The 21,198-nt window shown below is 52.5% G+C and overlaps 2 protein-coding genes across 2 annotated transcripts; one reads left to right on the forward strand and one right to left on the reverse strand.

The window, feature by feature from the left end:
- Window positions 1-16,785: 16,785 nt before the first annotated feature.
- Window positions 16,786-17,403, forward strand: LOC136787572 (olfactory receptor 14C36-like). The gene has a single exon (XM_066984884.1). It carries the CDS (start codon window positions 16,786-16,788, stop codon window positions 17,401-17,403), a length of 618 nt encoding a protein of 205 aa, XP_066840985.1.
- Window positions 17,404-18,148: 745 nt separating this feature from the next.
- On the reverse strand, window positions 18,149-20,664 carry LOC136787573 (olfactory receptor 14A16-like). Its single transcript, XM_066984885.1, has 2 exons — window positions 19,728-20,664; window positions 18,149-18,225 (listed from the first exon to the last, which is right to left on the reverse strand). Exons 1-2 carry the CDS (start codon window positions 20,662-20,664, stop codon window positions 18,149-18,151), a joined length of 1,014 nt encoding a protein of 337 aa, XP_066840986.1.
- Between the last annotated feature and the right edge of the window lie 534 nt (window positions 20,665-21,198).

The raw sequence follows: 21,198 nt of genomic DNA on the forward strand, positions 1-21,198 counted from the left end.
TACCACACCTACAAAACACCCCCTTTTTGGCCCAGAATCTGCCCAGGTAGAAGTGATCTGGTTGTGACCCTTCAAGCCCATGGCACTGCTGCTGGGCTCCCAGCCTCTCTGATGCATGGGAGCCAGTTCCGTGCCGGTCCTGGGAGGTGCTAGGGCAGGAGGGACCTTGCAGGCAATGTTCCAGTCCCGTGCCTGTTGGCGGTCTCTCAGCTTCTTGCACACAGCAAAGAACACGCTCACATCCAGAAGCCATCCATGTGCCTGAAGCTGGCCTAGAAGACACTCAGGGGAAGCGCCCTCCCAGCCCCAGCTCCAGCCCGAGCCCCAGCTGGCGGTGCTGCTCTGCAGAGTGAGGGAGCTGTGGTGCCCGGGGCACGGGGGCACTCTGCAGGGCCGTGCTGGGCAGGCTGGGAGGCAGACCCAGCTCATGGGGTCACTGCCGTTGCCCCAGGGCTGCAAGGAATCGCTCACTAGACTCCTTTGCTGGGGCTGCTGCGTGCCCTGGGGCTGCGGAGCTCTCCTCTGCCTGCTCACAGCAGACTGAGCACTTGAGCTCTGGTCAGTCCACATGGGACAGGCTCACGCTCTGCGGGCTCCATTCACTGCTGTCTCCCAGGCTCACGCTGCCCCTGCAAATATCCCCAAATGCTTTGCACACACTGCTCTTGCCCGCAGGTCCCACGTGGCTCTCCAACCTTCCCCTCTTCCCCTGCAGTAGTGGCATCTCACTGGAGGAGGTTTGTGCATCCCCCTTAGCACATGGTCCCCTCAGATTTGACTTTTCCTTTACCAGACTTTTCTTTGGATGGTCACTCATTTTATGAAGTTTTCTATTCACTACCCACTGAGCTCCTTGTCCCTGGAGATCCCCTGACATCTCCTGGCAGCTCCAGATTCCTCTCCAGGCTGGCATCGGCCATCAGACCCACTGCGGGAGGCACAGTCCCGTGCTGATAAGTCCAAGACCAGTTGTTGTCTGCTTGGGGAAGTGCCACCACAAATTGAGCTCTTGGTCCATCACTTTGTTCCTTCACAGACCACCCTGGGACTTTCAGCCTGTGTCCTTTGCTCCATGAAGAAGCCCAGAAAACAGAAGAGCAGGGAGCAACCCCTTGGCTCTATTCCTGATAGCACATTTGGAAGAGGTGCCCAGGCTTCTGGGTTTGCCCTGAGCAGCCTCTCGTGTTACTGTGGTGCTAGCAGGGAGGCCAGATGTGACCCAGGGCTGCACAGTGCCTGCTGCTGCCTGCAGCCACAGGGATGTCACTGCAGAGAGAACAGTACTGTCACCAAGGTACATGAGACCTCAAGACTAACACAGATACAAGAGCACAAGAAAACAGTGAGGAACCAAAAAGAGAGCAGCAGTGGAAAGGCCACGTCCTGCTGCTGGCCATGGCCATGGCTCCAGGGAAGCAGCAGCCCCGACCCGAAGGCAGCAGAGAGGCAGAGCCCAGCGGGCAGTGAGGGGCAGCCGCGAGGGCCAGCGGGGCTGCTCCTCCCTGTGGCAGCTGGGCTCTGGGCCCTGAGCCCCTCGGGCGTGATGGGGCTGCTCCCCCAGCTGCACAGGAGATGGGAAGAGACGGCAGCTGATAACAATGAATTTCTCCTGGCTTCTTTACTGTATTTATCTACATGTGAAGCCCAGTTTTACATGAGACTATTGGGTCAAAGTAAGTTAGAAAAAATAACAGGCAGAATGTTAAGAATCACTTTATTTAAATGAAAGCCACAACTTGGAGAAAATATTCATAAAGACAAATAATAAAAAATATTTTCCTATTTCTGAAATAAACCTGGAACTCAAGTGAAAATTAATGGTTCAAAAAAAGCATGTATCCAAAGAGTTTCTTCATGGCCTCCTTGAGGTCCTGGTTCCTCATGCTGTAGATGAGGGGGTTCAGTGCTGGAGGCACCACCGAGTACAGAACTGCCACCACCAAGTCCGGGGTTGGGGAAGAGATGGAGGGGGGGTTTAGGTAGGCAAACATGGCAGTGCTGACAAAGAGGGAGACCACGGCCAGGTGAGGGAGGCACGTGGAAAAGGCTTTGTGCCGACTATGCATATTAATTATAATAATAATAGTAATAATAATAATGTGTACAAACAAGTGATGCACAATGCAATTGCTCACCACCCGCTGACCGATGCCCAGCCTATCCCCGAGCAGCCGGCCCCCCACCCCGGCCAGCCACCCCTATATATTGTTCAGCATGACGCCAGATGGTATGGAATACCCCTTTGGCCAGTTGGGGTCAGCTGTCCCGGGTCTGTCCCCTCCCAGCTCCTGCTGCACCCCCAGCCTGCTCGCTGGCAGGACAGAGCGAGAAGCCGAAAAGTCCTTGGCTTGGTGTAAACACTGCTCTGCAACAATTAAAACATCAGCATGTAATCAGTGCTGTTCTCATCCTAATCCAAAATATAGCACCCTACCAGCTACTAGGAGGAAAATTAACTGTCCTAACTGAAACCAGGACAAATGCTACACCTAAGGGTCACAACTTGCCTGAGATTAACTTGAGTTAAACTAGAAAGGAGAGATAGACAGTTCCTTAGTAAGTAAATAGAATCATAGAATCATAGAATATCCTGAGTTGGAAGGGACCCTTAAGGATCATCAAGTCCAACTCTTGATACCGCACAGGTCTACCCAAAAGTTCAGACCATGTGACTAAGTGCACAGTCCAATCTCTTCTTAAATTCAGACAGGCTCGGTGCAGTGACCACTTCCCTGGGGAGCCTGTTCCAGTGTGCAACCACCCTCTCTGTGAAGAACCCCCTCCTGATGTCGAGCCTAAATTTCCCCTGCCTCAGCTTAACCCCGTTCCCGCGGGTCCTGTCACTGGTGTTAATGGAGAAAAGGTCTCCTGCCTCTCGACACCCCCTTACGAGGAAGTTGTAGACTGTGATGAGGTCTCCCCTCAGCCTCCTCTTCTCCAGGCTGAACAGGCCCAGTGACCTCAGCCGTTCCTCGTACGTCTTCCCCTCCAGGCCTTTCACCATCTTCATAGCCCTCCTCTGTACACTCTCCAACAGTTTCATGTCCTTTTTGTACTGTGGTGCCCAGAACTGCACACAGTACTCGAGGTGAGGCCGCACCAGCGCAGAGTAGAGCGGGACAATCACCTCCCTTGACCTACTAGCGATGCCGTGCTTGATGCACCCCAGGACACGGTTGGCCCTCCTGGCCGCCAGGGCACACTGCTGGCTCATATTCAACTTGCTGTCTACCACGACCCCCAGATCCCTCTCTTCTAGGCTGCTCTCCAGCGTCTCATCGCCCAGTCTGTATGTGCAGCCAGGGTTTCCCCGTCCCAGGTGCAGGACCCGGCACTTGCTCTTATTGAACTGCATGCGGTTGGTGATCGCCCAGCTCTCCAACCTATCCAGATCCCTCTGCAAGGCCTTTCCACCCTCATTCGAGTCCACAACTCCTCCAAGTTTGGTGTCATCAGCAAATTTGCTCAAAATACCTTCTATTCCTACATCCAGATCTTTTATAAAAATATTGAAAAGTACCGGCCCTAAAATGGAGCCTTGAGGGACCCCACTGGTGACCGCCCGCCAGCCTGACGCAGCCCCATTTACCATAACCCTTTGGGCCCTGCCCGTTAGCCAATTGCTCACCCATCGTATGATGTTTTTATTTAGCTGTATGGTGGACATTTTGTCCAGTAGGATCCTATGGGAAACCATGTCAAAATAAATAATACAACTAGAATCAGTTTCTTCACTGTGGCTTTCAGCTCCTGGTTCCTCATGCTGTAGATGAGGGGGTTCACTGCTGGAGGTACTACTACATATAAAACTGCCACCACCAGGTCCAAGGATGGGGAGGAGATGGAGGGGGGCTTCAGGTAGGCAAACATGGCAGTGCTGAGAAAGAGGGAGACCACAGCCAGGTGAGGGAGGCACGTGGAAAAGTCTTTGTGCCGGCCCTGCTCAGAGGGCATCCTCAGCACGGCTCTGAGGATCTGCACATAGGAAAAAACAATGAAAACAAAACAGCCAAATGCTAAACATGCACTAACCACCAGAAGTCTAACTTCCTTTAGGTAGTCTGAACCTGAGCAGGAGAGCTTGAGGATCTGGGGGATTTCACAGAAGAACTGGTCCACAGCATTGCCTTGGCAGAGGGGCAGGGAAAATGTAGTGGCCGTGTGCAGGACAGCATTGAGAAAGCCACTGCCCCAGGCAGCTGCTGCCATCTGGGCACAAGCTCTGCTGCCCACGAGGCTCCCGTAGTGCAGGGGCTTGCAGATGGCAACGTAGCGGTCGTAGGCCATGATGGTGAGAAGGGAATACTCTGCTCCAATCAAGAAAACAAAAAAGAAGACCTGGGCAGCACATCCTTGATAGGAGATGGCCCTGGTGTCCCAGAGGGCATTGGCCATGGCTTTGGGCAGAGTGGTGGAGATGCAGCCCAGGTCGAGGAGGGCGAGGTTGAGGAGGAAGAAGTACATGGGGGTGTGGAGGCGGTGGTCGCAGGCGACGGCGGTGGGGATGAGGCCGTTGCCCAGGAGGGCAGCCAGGTAGATGCCCACGAAGAGCCCAAAGTGCAGGAGCTGCAGCTCCCGCGTGTCTGCGAATGCCAGCAGGAGGAACTCGCTCACACAGCTGATGTTGGGCATTTCCTGACTTTGGACACAGCTGTCTGTTGAAGAGGATAAGGCAGAAAAAAGTTAAAACAGACTTCTCTGAGGAAAACGTACCGCAAGCCTCAGAGCACCCCCAGCCCAAGCCTCTCTCTATGCAGGAGAACCTTTCTGCAGCTCTCCTGCTTGAGCTGCGGCTGGTGCTGGCTGAGAGTGGCACTGGGAGCAGGGGTTGCTGTGGGCTCCAGAGGAGTCCTTCCTGCTGTGCAGCAGGAGGGAGGCAGGAACATGGGGGAAACTCAAGTTCAGTCCAGTGGTCCGACCAGAAGATTTGCAGTGTTGCTTCAAGGAAAGTATCCAACGATTGTGTAGAACAAGGGACATATATTTGCTTCATTTTCTGGTAGCTACGCCTGTAATGTTTAGGAAGAACCATCTATTCAGTTTTCCCCTGAGAAGAAACTACCAACAGCTGAGAGCAGAGAAGCCCCGGACCAAGTGCAGCTGGACAGGATCCTCACCATGTCTTGCATGAGCAGGATCTCAGCTTTTCCCTCTTCACCAGGGCTGCAGAGGCCTCACTCCAGCTGCCCACAGACAGCCATCCAGCAGCACGGACATGGCCTTAGCACAGAGGTGTCTTCTCCTCGGGGCACCTGGATAACACAAGGATGCCATGAGAGAGCTGCATCCTGCTGGAGAGCAGCCTCCAGCCCAGAAGAACACCCCACAGACAGACATGAATATCTGCAGGCCGGCCTGTTCCACTATCCCATCTGCATCCCCTGCAGTGTCTGGAGGAGGATTGGCCACTCCAATCTTGGCTGACCATGGGCAGCTGGGTTATGACACTCCAAGGGGCTTCTGCCAGACTTCCTCACCTCGCAGTGCCATCCAGCAGGACTCCCAAAGCCTACTGCATTGCCCACTGCCCTCCCAGAAACAAGACCCAGCAGGAGACCCTTCCAGGATGTGCAGCTGCATGGCCCTGCAGCCAGAGACGTACCTTGTCAAGGGCTGTGCAGATTTCTCCTGCAGGCAGCTCTCAGCATCCTCCTACTGCCAACTGCCTCCAAGCCCTCTCTCCTTCTCTCCTCTCCCCGTGCCAGCTGCGGTCAGAGCCCCCAGCCCTGCTGCGCTGTGCACAGGAGCTGCTCCTGGGCAGAGCTGTCTCTCTGCACCAGGGCCCTCTTGCCACGAGCTCTCTCTGTCCCACGAGCCCGGCCCAGCTCAGCACCAGACGCCCAGCCCAAGACATTGGAAACCCCCTCGGGGGGCTCTGCTGAGGAGCTCACGAACCTCAGGCACTGAGAGACAATTGAAGACATCTCTCAACAAGTCCAAGTCAGAGGCAAGTTTCCTGCAGTGTCCCCCTGAGGGCCAGCACTGACACAACCTCCCTTGGAGCTCGTTAGAGCAGAGCATTGGAGGCAGTGAGGACAAGGAGACAAAGGCAATGTGAAGGTGACCCTGATGTCCCTTTTGCAAACTGGATGAATTTCATCAAGCACAAGGGTCAGGCCTTGACCCCTGGAACCCTGGAAGAGAGACAGTTCCTGTCACACCTTGCTCAGGGCTCTTTCTGGGGCAGGAGGAGATGGGGATGTGCATGGGCAAGTGCAGGAGAATGGTACGAGCCCTGCCTGGTTCGTGGGTGGGGGCGAGGAGGCAATGAGGCCCTGGTGCTTTACCGATAAGCTGTCTCCTTGTAGGCCTCAGTGGCAGAGACAACAGCCAGAGGCATGGACACAAAGCCCTGGGTCCTGTTGGGACTCTCAGCCTTGTCACAGCCCTTGCTGCTCTCCACAACAGGCTGTCCTAGGGACTTCCAGACCTGTACCTGTTTTCTTGCTGGCTGTAGACCCTTGTCCGTGTGGTATCTCACAGGATCTGAGCTGAGTCTGATAACTCAGATCTTCTTGGTGGCCATGGTCCTCGTAAGGCAGCTCTGTAGGAAGCTGGCCTGGTTCCTGGGGAGCAGCACCACTGCTCGTATGGCATCCCTCGTGGTGCCCAGGCCCTCCTCCTCCTGGGCAGTGCTCACTCAGCAGGGTCCCAGACTGCCCTGATGTGTGGGGTTATTGTTCTTCTGGTGCAGGACTGGGCTCTTCTCCTTGTAAATGCCACGATGTTTCCGTAGGCAACATCCTGCAGTTTCTCAAGGTTCTCCCACATGGATGCTGCATTCTGTCAGCTGTTAACATCTGCAGGCAGACAGCTCAACCTTCGTGTGACTGTGCTTTCTCTGACAAGACAGCGGCATGAGGAGCTGCAGGAAGGTTTGGATAACACAGGAGTAACCAGCTGAATGGAACTGCAGCACACAGTCACAGAAGGGCAGGGGATGGAAGGCTGCCAGGTTCCACGTCTTCTGTGCTTCCTTCTCATGCATGCTGTCAGTTTGTCTGGAGCTGTGTCCTTAATGGTATGGGGTTGTGCAGGTCAAAATTAGAAGGGCCAAAGCCATACTGGAGCACAATCTTTAAACACTTTAATAAAGGAGGATTAAGAAGACTCATCATCCTTTAATGGATGTGGGGGTAAACCTGGTGACAAGAGAAGAGGTAAAGGCTGAGGCACTTAATGTCTTCTTTGCCTCAGGCTCTAGCAGCAAGACCAGTTGTTCCCCTGGACTTTTCCTCCTCCTCATGGTGAGTGCCAACATTCCAAAGTGAATTCTGTGGCACTTTTTTCTCTCCTGCTCTTTCCTACTACCAAAGAAAGCTCCATCAGGGTGGAAACCACTCCTGAAGTAGGCATCCCAACCCATCAGGCTCCTTGCGGCCTGTCAGCCAAGCAGACAGAAGTCACCTCCCCAGCATCTCCCAAGCCCTGGGCCTGCTGCTGGCCTTGCAGCTTCTTGGCTAGACACAGCCAAGCCTTGTGCCTCCTGCTGTCCAGTCCTGGCCTCAAGCAGAAGGGACAGGACAACCCCTGTGCGGGCCTTCTTTCTGTCTGGGTCCTCCTGGGGATGGAGGCAGAGGGGATCCCACAGGCAGCATGCCAAGCAGGGGCCTTCTGCTGGCCTAGCAGGGCCACTGGCAGATGTCAGCCCCAAAGTGCACATCCCAGGGAGAAGCCAAGGCTGACCTGCCACCTCCAGACACAAGGGACCTCACAGTCCCTTTGCGTGACACGTTCCTGCTGCTGCCCTATCAGCTGCAGAGACAGAAGTGACCTCCCAGTCACTGCCCCAGTCCCCTTCCTCCTGCTGGGGCAGGAGATCCTGAGGCAGAGCTGACCTAGGGGAGACGCAGCTGACGTAGAGAGCCCCCTTCGGTACCTGTTTTTCACTTTCTCGGTTAGAGATTAAGCAAAGTTTTAGTGGGTGTTTTTGGATTTCTGCTTGTGGAGTCAGGTCTCTGGTTAGGGTATGGGCATGCACTATGGTTAAGGGTTTTGCTTAGGTTTCTCAAAAAGTCTGGGTTTAAATAGAGCATTTCAATGTTAGTGTTAAGGGCAGTGATTAGGGTGAGCAAGAAATTAAAGGTAAGGGAAAGGGGCTATGGGCAGAATTTTCCTAAAAGTGATACTTTGACTTCTGCATTACAGTAGTGGATTCCTGTCAGGGTGGTGGACTAATGTTTATGTTGAGGGATTTTTGTTACTGTTGAAAATAGTGTAAGGGACAGAGAAGACTGTTTGAAGTCAGTGTTACAGCATCAACATTACATGAACCCTCTAACCTCTAGAAAGGAAGCTTCCAAGCTCCTCTTCCCTTCCTCTTCCCACCCCCAAATCTCACATATCTCCTTGCCAGGCTACTCCTGACCTCCCCATATCAGTCATCTAACTGGGATCAGCTTTCTGATGCCTTTCATGATCTCAGAGTACCTGTCTCACCTCTGTTGGTTACTCTATCCTGTAGTATTAGAGTACACTATACACTCTGTTGGCTATTCTAGTCTGTTACTAACAAAGCCTCCCCAGGGACTTGTTACGGCAGCTAACTGGAGGCCGTGATTACAGACAGGCAAAGCGCTGTGCTGAGAAAAGTCTTGGTTGGTTTTGGTGAAGCAGAAGGGCCAAGGCCTGACCCCAGCCACTGGGAGGGGAGATCCTGCACCCCCGCGTCTGGCTCAGGGCTCTTCTTGGGGTCTGTATGATGTGGTGGCCAGTGTGATGCCACGAGAAGAACTTCATTATGATACCTCCTTACCCCTGCACAGGGTATCAAGGAAGCAGTGAGGCCCCATTGCAATGACTGTATCTCGTCTCCTCAGAAGCTCTAGCCAAGGGGACAAAAAGGTCAGGGCTGTTGGGGCCTTCCCTTCTTGCCAGCACCTTCTGCCTTCTGCTCTGCAGCCTTTCCTATGCTGTCCCACACTTTGCCCTATTTCCTTGAAGTCTGCAGACACCCATCTCTGTTCACCACCTTGCTCTCATCCAGGACTTTCCATCATCTCACCAATGTCTCGTCAACCCTCATCAGCTGTTCCTTGAAACACAAAGCCTGGCTGTGATCATAGCCTAGCAGGACCACTGGCAGATGTCAGCCCCAAAGTGCACATCCCAGGGAGAAGCCAAGGCTGACCTGCCACCTCCAGAGACAAGGGACCTCACAGTCCCTTTGCGTGACATGTCCCTGCTGCTGCCCTATCAACTGCAGAGACAGAAGTGACCTCCCAGTCACTGCCCCAGTCCCATTCCTCCTGCTGGGGCAGGAGATCCTGAGGCAGAGCTGACCTCTCTCTAGTCCCCTAGGGACTTGGTTTTCAATTTCTGTGTTAGAGTTTAAACAAAGTTAGAGTGGCAGGGTTCCCAAGCAAGTAGGTTTCTCGTTTCTGGTTTAGAGAGTGAACAAAACTTTACTGGGGAGCTTTGGTGTTCTTCTGTGGGTATCAGGTCTGTGGTTAGGTAAGCTCGTTTTGTTTTGGTGAAGCAGAAGGGCCAAGACCTGACCCTAGCCACTGGAGGACAGATCCTGCACCCCCATGTCTCACTCAGGGCTCTTCCTCGGGTCTGTGGGGTAGGGGACGATGCCCCCATAATATCATGTGAAGGACAATGGTATGACACCTCCCAGTGTTTGCACATGGTTGAAAGGAAAATACATGGTCCCAGTGCCATGAGTATAACATGTCTCCTCATAAGCCATGGCTGCGGAGACAAAGATGTCAGTGCTGCTGCGGCCTTCCATTCTTGTCAGAGCACTCTGCCTTCTCCTCTGCAGGCTTTCCTGTGCTGTCCCGCACCTCTCTGAAGGCTGCAGACAGCCACTTCTCTTCCCCACCTGGCTCTCACTCTGGTATTGCCAGGATTTCACTGATGCCTCTCCACTCTCGCCAGCTGTTCCTTCAAACACAAGGGCATGGGCTGATCCAAAGTCCCTCTGGGTGACCTCTGGACCCACAGCACCAGTGCCAGTGCCTCACCTCCATGTCAAGAATTTCATCTGACTATCTACTCTAAATCTACCCTCTTCAAGTTTAAAACCATTCCCCTTGTCCTATCATAAAATCATAGAAATCATAGAAACACAAAGTTGGAAAGAATCATTTAGTCCAACCATCCTATCACTACTACTACCCACTAAGCTACTAAATCAGATACCGTAGCACCTTGTCCTGGTGCTTCTTGAACACTGCGAGGGGCGGTGACTCCACCACCTCCCTGGGCAGACCATTCCAGTGCCTGACTACTCTTTGAAAGAAAAAGTCTTTCGTGACATCTAATCTAAATCTCCCCATGCGCAACCTGTGGCCATTTCCATGAGTCCTATCGTTAGTTATCTGAGAGACGAGGCTGACCCCCGCCTCACCACAACATCTCTTCAGGAAGTTGTAGAGTGCAATAAAGTCTCCCCTGAGCCTCTTCTTCTCCACACTAAACAATCCCAGCCACTCTTCATAAGACTTGTGCTCCAGAGTCCTCACCAGTTTGGTTGCCCTTCTCTGGACACACTCCAGGGCCTCGATGTCCTTCTTGTAGTGAGGGGCCCAAAACCGAACACGGTACTCGAGGTGCGGCCTCACCAGCGCAGAGTACAGGGGGACGATCACCTCCCTGCTCCTGCTGGCCACGCTGTTTCTAATACAAGCCAGGTTGCCGTTGGCCTTCTTGGCCACCTGGGCACACGGCTGGCTCATGTTCAGCCGAGCATCAATCAACATTCCCAGGTCCCTTTCCTTTTCACAGTCTTCTAGTCACTCTGCCCCAAGCCTATAGCGTTGCATGGAGTTATTGTGGCCAAATTGCAGGACCCTGCACTTGGCCTTGTTGAACTTCATCCCATTCACCTCAGCCCAGCAATCCAGCCTATCCAGATCCCTCTGAAGAATTCTAAAGAATTCCTTCCGTATATCTAATTTAAACCTACCCTCTTCTAGTTTAAGGTCATTACTCCTTGTCCTATCACTACACTCCCTGACAAAGACTGTCTCCCCAGCTTTCCTGCAGGTCTTCTTTAAGTACTGCAAGGTTGTTCTAAGGTTTCTCCAGTGCTTCGTCTTCTCCAGGCTGAGCAGTACCAGCTCGCTCAGCATGCCTTCATAGCAGACGTGCTCCAGCCCCTTGACCATCTCTGTGGCCCTCCTCTGGACCTGTTCAAATAATTCCATGTACTCGAACTGCCGCGTTAAACCACAGCAGTCTTTTTGGCACGCAGAGTGGGGCACGAAGGGTTGAGATAATGACAGATCTTACCAGAGAGTGCTAAAATTAAATTGTTATAAGCACTAGACCAGTTTAATAGTTGCTGATCACAATGTCGACGTTTTGGAGCTCAGGTCTGTTGTGCTTGCTTTCAGAAATGTGTTGTATAGCACATTACTTACTGCATGTGTTCCCGTTGTGCTGTTTATCATTTCTGGGGATGGTTTAAAGTTATTTTGGTATGTCGTGTAACACTGGCTTATGATCCTATAAAATGTCTGGTCATGTGACAAATGTGCTATTTGTACTGAGCATTGCCATCACCTCCGTACCTCAGGAACCATCGCTCAGAAACTTAAGAATTACACTCTTGACCTTTTTGATTTAGGGAGCCCATCTAGGGGGAGAAAAGGGAGGGACACTTATTCAGTCCCCCTTCCTCCTTCACCTCCCCCTTCTCCTCCAGGCTAATTACACTAGCTCTACAAATCTTTGAATATCCTTGGGATGCTCCTATTGTGATGTCTCTGGAATGTGTTTCAAATTTGTTTAAGGATAAACAACTATTTAAGAATGACCTCCAGAGACCTGACCCAGGGCAGGAGAGTTAGGAGAGGCAGGGAGAGTGGGAGGATAAGGGCAGGCACCTAGAGCAGTGGGCACCTCCAGGGCTTTGGAACTTCCCCCCGAGCATGTGCAGAATCCTTAAAAACTGTAGAAGTGCTTGAAAAGGAGGTGTTATCACCTTGGCAATTCCAAAGGGACACAAATCACTGGAATGTGCTGGGATCTGGTCTGTACTTACTGAGCCTCAGTCAGTGCCACTGCAACCCCTGTGACAGGCCCTGCAGCTACTCCAACACCTCTGACATGTCCTGCAGCCGCTCCAGCCCCTGGGACAGGCCCCAGGTCTAGTCTGGGGACTAGACCAGACCCCCCAGGTCTGGTCTTGCTAGGCCACAGCACCAACCTGTGCCAGTATCCGTTGCCTCTATATGCAGGAGAAAACAATGGGTGTGAAAATCAGGCTCCTTAGAATGGAAAAGAACTACTACCCAGAAAAGAAAGGAGGAAGAAGAATGTTGATCTATGAAACCTTGACACAGACTTCCCCACGAGGGGGTACTTCAAAGATCCAAAAGGGTACAGGTGGGGTTTTGGGATAGCTGCCTTGGAGACGGAGGATATTAAAGAGTTGTCTACCTTGCCCAGTCTCTGGGAGGAGCCTTCCGTTTGTGGAGTTGTTGAAGGTCAAAGAAGAGCAGGTGCACGTGGTTACCACAATGTTCTACCAGTTGGGGACAGGCTGGACATAAGTAAGTAATGAGCAATTGCACTGTGCACAGCTTGCTTTGTACATAACAATAATAAAAATAATAAATATCATCATAATCATCATTATCATCATCATCATCGTCATCATCATCATCATCATAAAAGCTACTATTATTATTATTTCTCTTCCCTTTCGGTCCGTTAAACTGCCCTTATCTCAACACATAAGCATTTGGGGGGTTGGTGTGAGCTAACTGCTGTGTGGTGCTGAGCTACTTGCCAGGTTAAAGGACAACATGTTTGACAACCACACTCTAATAGCACAAATCGCACTTGTAAAATTCATCTCTCCTGTGTTCAGAGAAGGGCAGTCGGTGATGACTTCAGTCTGCTTCAAGCACCACACCCCCTGAGATGGGCCTAAATTTAAACCAACCCCTGTGACAGGCCCTAGAGCCACTCCAAAAACTGCGATAGGCCCTGCAGCCACTCCAACTCCTCTGAAAGGCCCTGCAGCCAGGACAACTCCTGTGATGGGCCCTGCAGCCACTCCAGCCCCTGAAATGGGCCCCATTGCTGGGCCAGAGAACCAGCCTGTGCCACTATCGGTTGCCTCTTTATGCAAGAGAAAACAATGGGTGTGGAAGTCAGTTTTTCTTAGAAAGTGAATTAACTCCTACCCAGACAAGAAAGGAGGAAGAAGAAGATAAGGCAGGTTTCACCAAAGAAAGGCCACCATGGAAGCAGGAGGACAAAGAAGAAGAAATCACCTAAACATCAGAAACCACGTGATCCCTTTCCCAGGGTAAGCTATGAGATAAGGGAAAAGATTTCAGCCATCATCTTGGTGAGCACATTGTCACCTGGCTGCCCCAGTGCTGGGAGAACAGGGCCAATAGCCTGGAATTAAAGGGCAGGGAAGCCAAGCAGCTGGGATCCCCCTCTAGAGAAGGAGTGATTGACAAAGCCATTGGAAAAGGGCACAAGGAATTTAATCCTGTCAGGCGTCAAGGAAAGTTCTCCCTTCAAGAAAGATCTTGTATGTCAACCAGGAAAGTGGACCAACATGGAGAGGGGTATCCGGTACCTGAGGGAATTAGCCATGCTGAAGGTGATTGATAGTGACCTAGACAACAAACAGCTGGCCAAAGTTCCAGATGAAGTCGAGTGCCCATGACCCATGTGGCAGAAGTTTGTACAGAGCGCACCATCACCGTATGCCAGCTCATTGGCAGTTATGACCTGGAAAGACCAAGAGGAACCCATATGGATGAATCGGATGTAGTTGGATGTAGCCAACTACAGCATTACAAGAAAAGTCTCTCTTCTTTCCTATGGGCCTGCATCTCGTGTTGAGAGAAACTTTCTCACGAGATGCTAGAACTACAAGAGGATACATCTTCCTCCCCACCTGCACGAACCAATAGCTCAGCTATCAGGTGTAAACATCCCTCTGCTCAAGAAAGTTGATGTAGTGCGTGCATACTACGTGCCACCCTGTGGTTTTAACTGTGTGACCACAGAAAGGCCATGAGAAAACAGGATGCAAAAATCTACCCTACCTCCACCCTAGAGGCACGGATCCATGAAGCACAAGGAAAAACATTCACAAAAAGTGGTTCTTCTGAGAAAATTGCTGCTCCAGTTTCTAGCAGGCAGTCCTCCAGAGTAATGAATACTATGAGCAGGACTAGAGGGGCCCAGCCTCCATCCAGGGGGAGGAAGGGGACAATCGGGTGTATTGGACTCTGAGGAGTATTGGCCTGGCACATCAAACCCAAGAGTTAACTGTACTGGAGGCTGAAGTGAGCCTAGCTGGGAAGGAGTGGTAAAAGCAACCCATTGGGACTGGCCTGGAGGCTCTGTGCAACCTTAACATAGACTACTTCATGAGAGGTTACTTCAAAGATCCAAACATTTACTGGATGGACTTTGGGCATGACTCCCTTGGAGACGGAGGACATCAAACAGTTGTCTACCTTGCCCACTCTCTCACAGGACCCTTCTGCTGTGCAGGTGCTGATGGCCAATGGGCAGCAGGTGCCAATCGCTACCACAACAGCGCACCTGAGGCAGTACTGCACTCACAGAGACTCCCTGATTCCCATGCATGAGCTGGTTCAGTGACTGCAGAGCCAAGGAGTGATCAGCAACACTTGCTCACCCTTTAGTAGTCCCATATGGACAGTGCAAAATTCTAATGGTGAGTGGAAGAGAACAGTGGATTTCTGTGCCTGAATGAAGTCACACCACCGCTGAGTGCTGCTGTGCTGGGCATGCTAGAACTTCATTCAGTACGAACTGCAGTCAAAGGCAGCCAAGCGCTCTGCCACAATTAATACTGCTAATGCATTTTTCTCCATCCCTTTGACAGCAGTGTGAAGGCCACACTTTTCTTTCAGTTGGAGGGGCGTCCTGTCCACCTGGAATCGACTGCGCCAGGGGTAGAAACACAGCCCTACCGTTTGCAATGGGCTGATCCAGACTGCCCTGGAAGAGGGGGAAGCTCCTGAACACCTCCAGTACATTGATGTCGTCATCACATGGGGCAACCCAGCTCAGGAAGTATTTGAGAAAGGGAAGAAAATAGCTTTAATAGTACAAATCACACTTCTAAAACCAGCCTCTCCCCTGTTCAGAAAGGAGCAGTTGGCGATGACTTCAGTCTGCTCCAAACACCACACCACAGGAGAGACCCTGCTGCCTTTTGGAGCTGTCAGCCCTGAGGCCTTGGTTACACATTGAGGGAGCCCAATGGCACAGAGCAAGCGATGCCATGGTCGGGTGCTGTGCTGCTGAGCTGGGCCGGGCTCCTGGGCCCAAGGGGAGATCCTGCAAGCGGGCAGCGCTGCAGAGAGACAGCTCTGCCCAGGAGCAGCTCCTGTGCACAGCGCAGCAGGGCTGGGGGCTCTGACCGCAGGTAGCACGGGGAGAGGAGAGAAGGAGAGAGGGCTTGGAGGCAGTGAGGAGCGCAGCAACAGAGGGCAGCGTGTGGCAGGACAGATCTGCAGGCTGTTGGCACCGTGAGTCGCTGGCAGCAGGAACATGTAAATGGGATTTCCAAAGAGTTTTTCTGAAGCCAACACATCCCATGGTGGATAGCATCTGAAAGGATAGATTTCTCTTTTTCTCCAATATGAAGTGGACGCTGCCATTCCTCCTGGCTTCTCCACCTGGCCGTGCTGCTGCTGCTCTTGTTCCCAGGCTGCCTGGGGATGGGGGTTTCACATGCCCATGGAGTGAGCCCTCGGGGTGCTTGGGGGAAGGGGAGTACGGGGTCAGGGTGAGGGGTCTGGAGATGGGCGCTTTGAGCCTGGCTTCTTCTGAATTCAACAGTTTCCAGGTTCTTGTCAGGACAACCTCTGAAGAATATTGTCCTGCAGCTCAAAGAGATGCCAGCACAGCTGAGACCAGCCCTGATGTACAGACTGGGTGTTGTCTGTGTGGGACACTCTGCACTAAAGGGACAGTCTCTTTGCCTCTGAGGATCCACAAGGTTTTACTTGGAGTGCAACAGAACGCCCAGGACTTATGCCTTAGAATCACTCCTCAGGTGTGGTGGGGCAGCTAGAACCAAAAATACAAAACAAATAATTAAATAACTAAATCTCCACACCTCTGCTCTGCAGTTGGGTGAACTAGGAGCAAAACTGGGGAAATCTCTTTGATATCAGTAGTAAAGTGAATCTGAGACTACCCCATGTTCCTACCATGTTACTACCATGTTACTACTATGCTACTACCTCTGGCTGTAGTGCAGGACTGATTCTTGCATTGCCCACAGATGAGTCCCCTGTTCCCAGAGACACTCTCAGGCAGAATCAATGAAAGAGACCTTCAAAATATCTCCCTGGAAATGGGCAATTTTTGGTCATTTTAAGTGACAAAATGGAAAGAGTTTTCCTCTGATATGCCTGTGGTACATTCTCACTGCCTTTCTCCTCCTTGCACAGGACCTCATGACCAGAATTAGGAGATGTCCAACAGCAGCTCCATCAGTGAGTTCCTCTGGTGGCATTCGCAGACACGCGGGAGCTGCAGCTCCTGCACTTCGGGCTCTTCCTGGGCATCTACCTGGCTGCCCTCCTGGGCAACGGCCTCATCCTCACCGCCGTAGCCTGCGACCACCGCCTCCACACCCCCATGTACTTCTTCCTCCTCAACCTCGCCCTCCTCGACCTGGGCTGCATCTCCACCACTCTGCCCAAAGCCATGGCCAATGCCCTCTGGGACACCAGGGCCACCTCCTATCAAGTATGTGGCGCACAGGTCTTTTTCTTTCTCTTCTTCATATCAGCAGAATATTATACTCTTAGTGTCATGTCCTATGACCGCTATGTTGCCGTCTGCAAGCCCCTGCACTACGGGAGCCTCATGGGCAGCAGAGCTTGTGCCCAGATGGCAGCAGCTGCCTGGGGCAGTGGCTTTCTCAATGCTGTCCTGCACACGGCCACTACATTTTCCCTGCCCCTCTGCCAAGGCAATGCTGTGGACCAGTTCTTCTGTGAAATCCCCCAGATCCTCAAGCTCTCCTGCTCAGATGCCTACCTCAGGGAAGTTGGGGCACTTGTGTGTAGTGTTTCTTTAGCTTTTGGCTGTTTTGTTTTCATTGTTTTTTCCTATATTCAGATCTTCAGGGCAGTGCTGAGGATGCCCTCTGAGCAGGGCCGGCACAAAGCCTTTTCCACGTGCCTCCCTCACCTGGCCGTGGTCTCCCTGTTTATCAGCACTGCCACATTTGCCTACCTGAAGCCCCCCTCCATCTCTTCCCTATCCCTGGACCTGCTGGTGGCAGTTCTGTATTCAGTGGTGCCTCCAGCAGTGAACCCCCTCATCTACAGCATGAAGAGCAAGGAGCTCAAGCATGCGCTCTGGAAATTGATGACTAGATGTGTTTCAGAAGCAATAAATTTCCGTTCTACATCTGCAGATGACTAATAATGTCAATGACTACAAGAACAAATAATATTATATATATATAATTATTTTTGTCTGTGTTTGTGTAGTTATGAGAATTTTATTACAGGACTTTCTTTGGTTTAATACGGCTAAAGTTGCCCATTAAAATGATATGATTCATCTCATTTCTTTTACAGTATGTACATGTCGAGTATAGCTCAGAGATTCTGTATATGAGGAGCCAGGCCCTCTGTGAATTTAAATAAAAGAAAGGAGCCTGCACTGCCTTCCATGTCTGACATCCTTCCTCTGAGAGCTGCTCTGGCTCTGCAGGGGCAGTGCCACGTGCAGGGCTGCAGAGGAAAAGAGTCCCATCCCAGCAGCACGGCCAGGGAGCACCAGCGCTTGGGGCATGCCGAGCTGCTCTCTTGCCACTGCCCCCCTCTGGTGCTGAGCCCTGCTGGTGGGGTCAGGCCCGGCTGCTCCTGTAGCTTGGTGCCAGTGCTGCTGTGGGGCTGTGCTGGGACTGCAGGCAGGGACAGGCAGTGGGCACGGCAGTGGCACAGCCGGCCTGCGCTGCAGCACTTCCCTCCTAAGGGGGGATCTCCTCCAAGGTGGACTGACCACAGCTCAAGGGCTCAATCTGCTGTGAGCAGGCAGAGGAGAGCTCTGCAGCCCCAGGGCACGCAGCAGCCCCAGCCAAGGAGTCTGGCAAGTGATTTGACTGCAAGGTCCCTCCTGCCCTAGCACCTCCCAGAACTGGCACGGCACTGGCTCCTGTGTGTCAGAGAGGCTGGGAGCCCAGGAGCTGTGCCATGGGCTGGAAGGAGCACAACCAGATCACTTCTACCTGGGCGGATTCTGGGCCAAAAAGGGGGTGTTTTGTAGGTGTGGTATTATGAGCTCAGTGGTTCCTCAGAAGCTCCAAGTCCAGTAGGAAGCTAATGGCTGTTAAGTGGCCTGTGAGGTGACTTTTTTCTGAAGCAGCTGACCAGGCACTGCCCAGCCCAGCCCAGCCCCTGCCCACCTCTCCCCACCTCCCGGACCTCTCCCCAGCCCAGCAGCCCAGGCTGGGCTGACCCCAGGCCAGTGCCCAGCGCAGCCTGCTGCAGGGCTCTGGGCACGGCCAGCACAGCCCCAGCCCCTCGCAAGGCACCGCAGCTGCTGGCACAAAGGCGGCTCTGGACCTCTTTCCATCTGCCCTGATGTCTCAGTAGCAGAGGGCAGTGCTTTGCAGGGCCCTGGGGGGTCTCTAAGAGCTGAAAGGGCAGGCGAGTGGTGTACTAGATCCAGCTCGTGAGCTTTCAAAGAAGCTGTCCTGAACCACGGTTGACTCTTGGGTAACTTTGCCTGCTGGCTCCTCACAACCCCTGCGGGCATGGCAGAGCCCTCCTTAACCCATCGGCTCCTCATGTTCAGCTTTTCGTTGTAACGAAATGCTCTAACTTGTATCATCAGTCATTAGATGAGGAACTCACTGCCAACCCATGCTTGCACACTGTCCCTGGAGATCAACTGACATCTCTTGGCACATCCAGATTCCTCTCCAAGATGCCATTTCCCATCAGCCCCAGCACAAGTGGGACAGTCCCAAGCAGATAATTCAAGGGCCAGTTGTTGTATGCTGGGCCATAGGCAAGCAAGAAGGCAGCTCCCAGTCCAGCCCTTGGTCCTTCACTGATCACTCTGGGGTTCTGATCCATTGTGAGGCCCAGAAAAGCAAGAGGTCTGTTCAGGAAGCAGCTCCTTGGGTGTATTCCTGAAACCAGCTTTGCAAGAGGCGTGCAGAGATATAGAAGAGATGCCAATGTAGGGATAACAGGACTGTCACCAACATACATGAGATCTCAGGGCTTATCCAAATACAAGAAGCACAATGTGGAAGCCAGAAGAGAGCAGCAGTGAAAAGGCCACACCCTGCTGCTGGCCATGGCCATGGCTCCAGGGAAGCAGCAGCCCCGACCCGAAGGCAGCAGAGAGGCAGAGCCCAGCGGGCAGTGAGGGGCAGCCGCGAGGGCCAGCGGGGCTGCTCCTCCCTGTGGCAGCTGGGCTCTGGGCCCTGAGCCCCTCCTGCGTGCTGGGGCTGCTCCCCCAGCTCCAGAAAAGATGGGAAGGGATGGAAGCTGGGACCAATGAATTTCTGCTCGACTCTTTTCTGCCTTTATCTAAACGGGAAGCCCACTTCCATAAGTACATGAGATACTTAGTTCAAAACTAAAATAGAATGATAAACACATAGGATAGTAAGTAGATCATTTCTGAATGAAAATCACAAGGTTCAGAAAATAGTATAAAAGTGAAGTAACTGTTCCAACATATTAAGAAAAAAGAAAAAAAAGTAGTGTCCTGTAACGAGTTTGCGCCGATTATTAATGATGAATAAATATATCCAAAGAGTTTCCTCAATGCATCCTTGAGCTCCTTGTTTCTCATGCTGTAGATGAGGGGATTCATGGCAGCAGGAACCACAGAGTACAGAACTGCCACCACCAGGTCCAGGGATGCGTATGATTTGGAAGAAGGTTTCAGATAGGCAAATATGCCAGTGCTTACCATCAGTGAAACCACGGCCAGGTGAGGGAGGCACGTGGAAAAGGCTTTGTGCCGGCCCTGCTCAGAGGGGATCTTCAGCACGGCCCTGAAGATCTGCACATAGGACAGCACAATGAAAACAAAGCAACCAAATGCTAAACAGACACTAAATACAATAAGCCCAACCTCCCTGAGGAATGACACTGAGCAGGAGGGCTTGAGGATTTGAGGAAGCTCACAGAAGAACTGATCAAGCTCATTACCTTGGCAGAGGGGCAGGGAAAATGTAGTGGCCGTGCGCAGAACAGCATTGAGAAGGCCACTGCCCCAGGCAGCTGCTGCCATCTGGGCACAAGCTCTGCTGCCCACGACGCTCCCGTAGTGCAGGGGCTTGCAGATGGCAACGTAGCGGTCGTAGGACATGACAGTAAGAGTATAATATTCTGCTGATATGAAGGAGAGAAAGAAAAAGACCTGTGCGGCACATCCTTGATAGGAGATGGCCCTGGTGTCCCAGAGGGCATTGGCCATGGCTTTGGGCAGAGTGGTGGAGATGCAGCCCAGGTCGAGGAGGGCGAGGTTGAGGAGGAAGAAGTCCATGGGGGTGTGGAGGCGGTGGTCGCAGGCTACGGCGGTGAGGATGAGGCCGTTGCCCAGGAGGGCAGCCAGGTAGATGCCCAGGAAGAGCCCGAAGTGCAGGAGCTGCAGCTCCCGCGTGTCTGCGAATGCCAGCAGGAGGAACTCGCTCACAGAGCTGCTGTTGGGCATTTCCTGAATTTGGACACAGCTGTCTGTTGAAGAGGATAAGGCAGAAAAAAGTTAAAACAGACTTCTCTGAGGAAAACCTACTGTAAGCCTTAGAGCACCCCCAGTCCAAGCCTCTCTCTATGCAGGAGAACCTTTCTGCAGCTCTCCTGCTTGAGCTGCGGCTGGTGCTGGCTGAGAGTGGCACTGGGAGCAGGGGCTGCTGTGGGCTCCAGAGGAGTCCTTCCTGCTGTGCAGCAGGAGGGAAGCAGGAACATGGGGGAAACTCAAGTTCAGTCCATTTATCAGGTCAATGAAATTTGCAGTGCTGTTTCAAACAATGCACCCCAATGCAGAACAGAGCTGCAGATGCCGCTGCTGAACACTCCTGTTCTCAGCTGCCCTGTGTCACCCCTCTGTGAGCTGCAGGACTGTCCTGCTCAGGTGTTTCCCTGAGAAGAAACTGGAGACAGCTGAGAGCAGAGAAGCCCCAGTCCAAGTGCATTGGGATAGAATCCTCACCTTGTCTTGCATGAGCAGGATCTCAGCTCTTTCCTC

The sequence above is a fragment of the Anser cygnoides genome, chromosome 30, assembly GCF_040182565.1.
Source record: "Anser cygnoides isolate HZ-2024a breed goose chromosome 30, Taihu_goose_T2T_genome, whole genome shotgun sequence".
In the NCBI taxonomy this organism is placed as follows: Eukaryota; Metazoa; Chordata; class Aves; order Anseriformes; family Anatidae; genus Anser; species Anser cygnoides.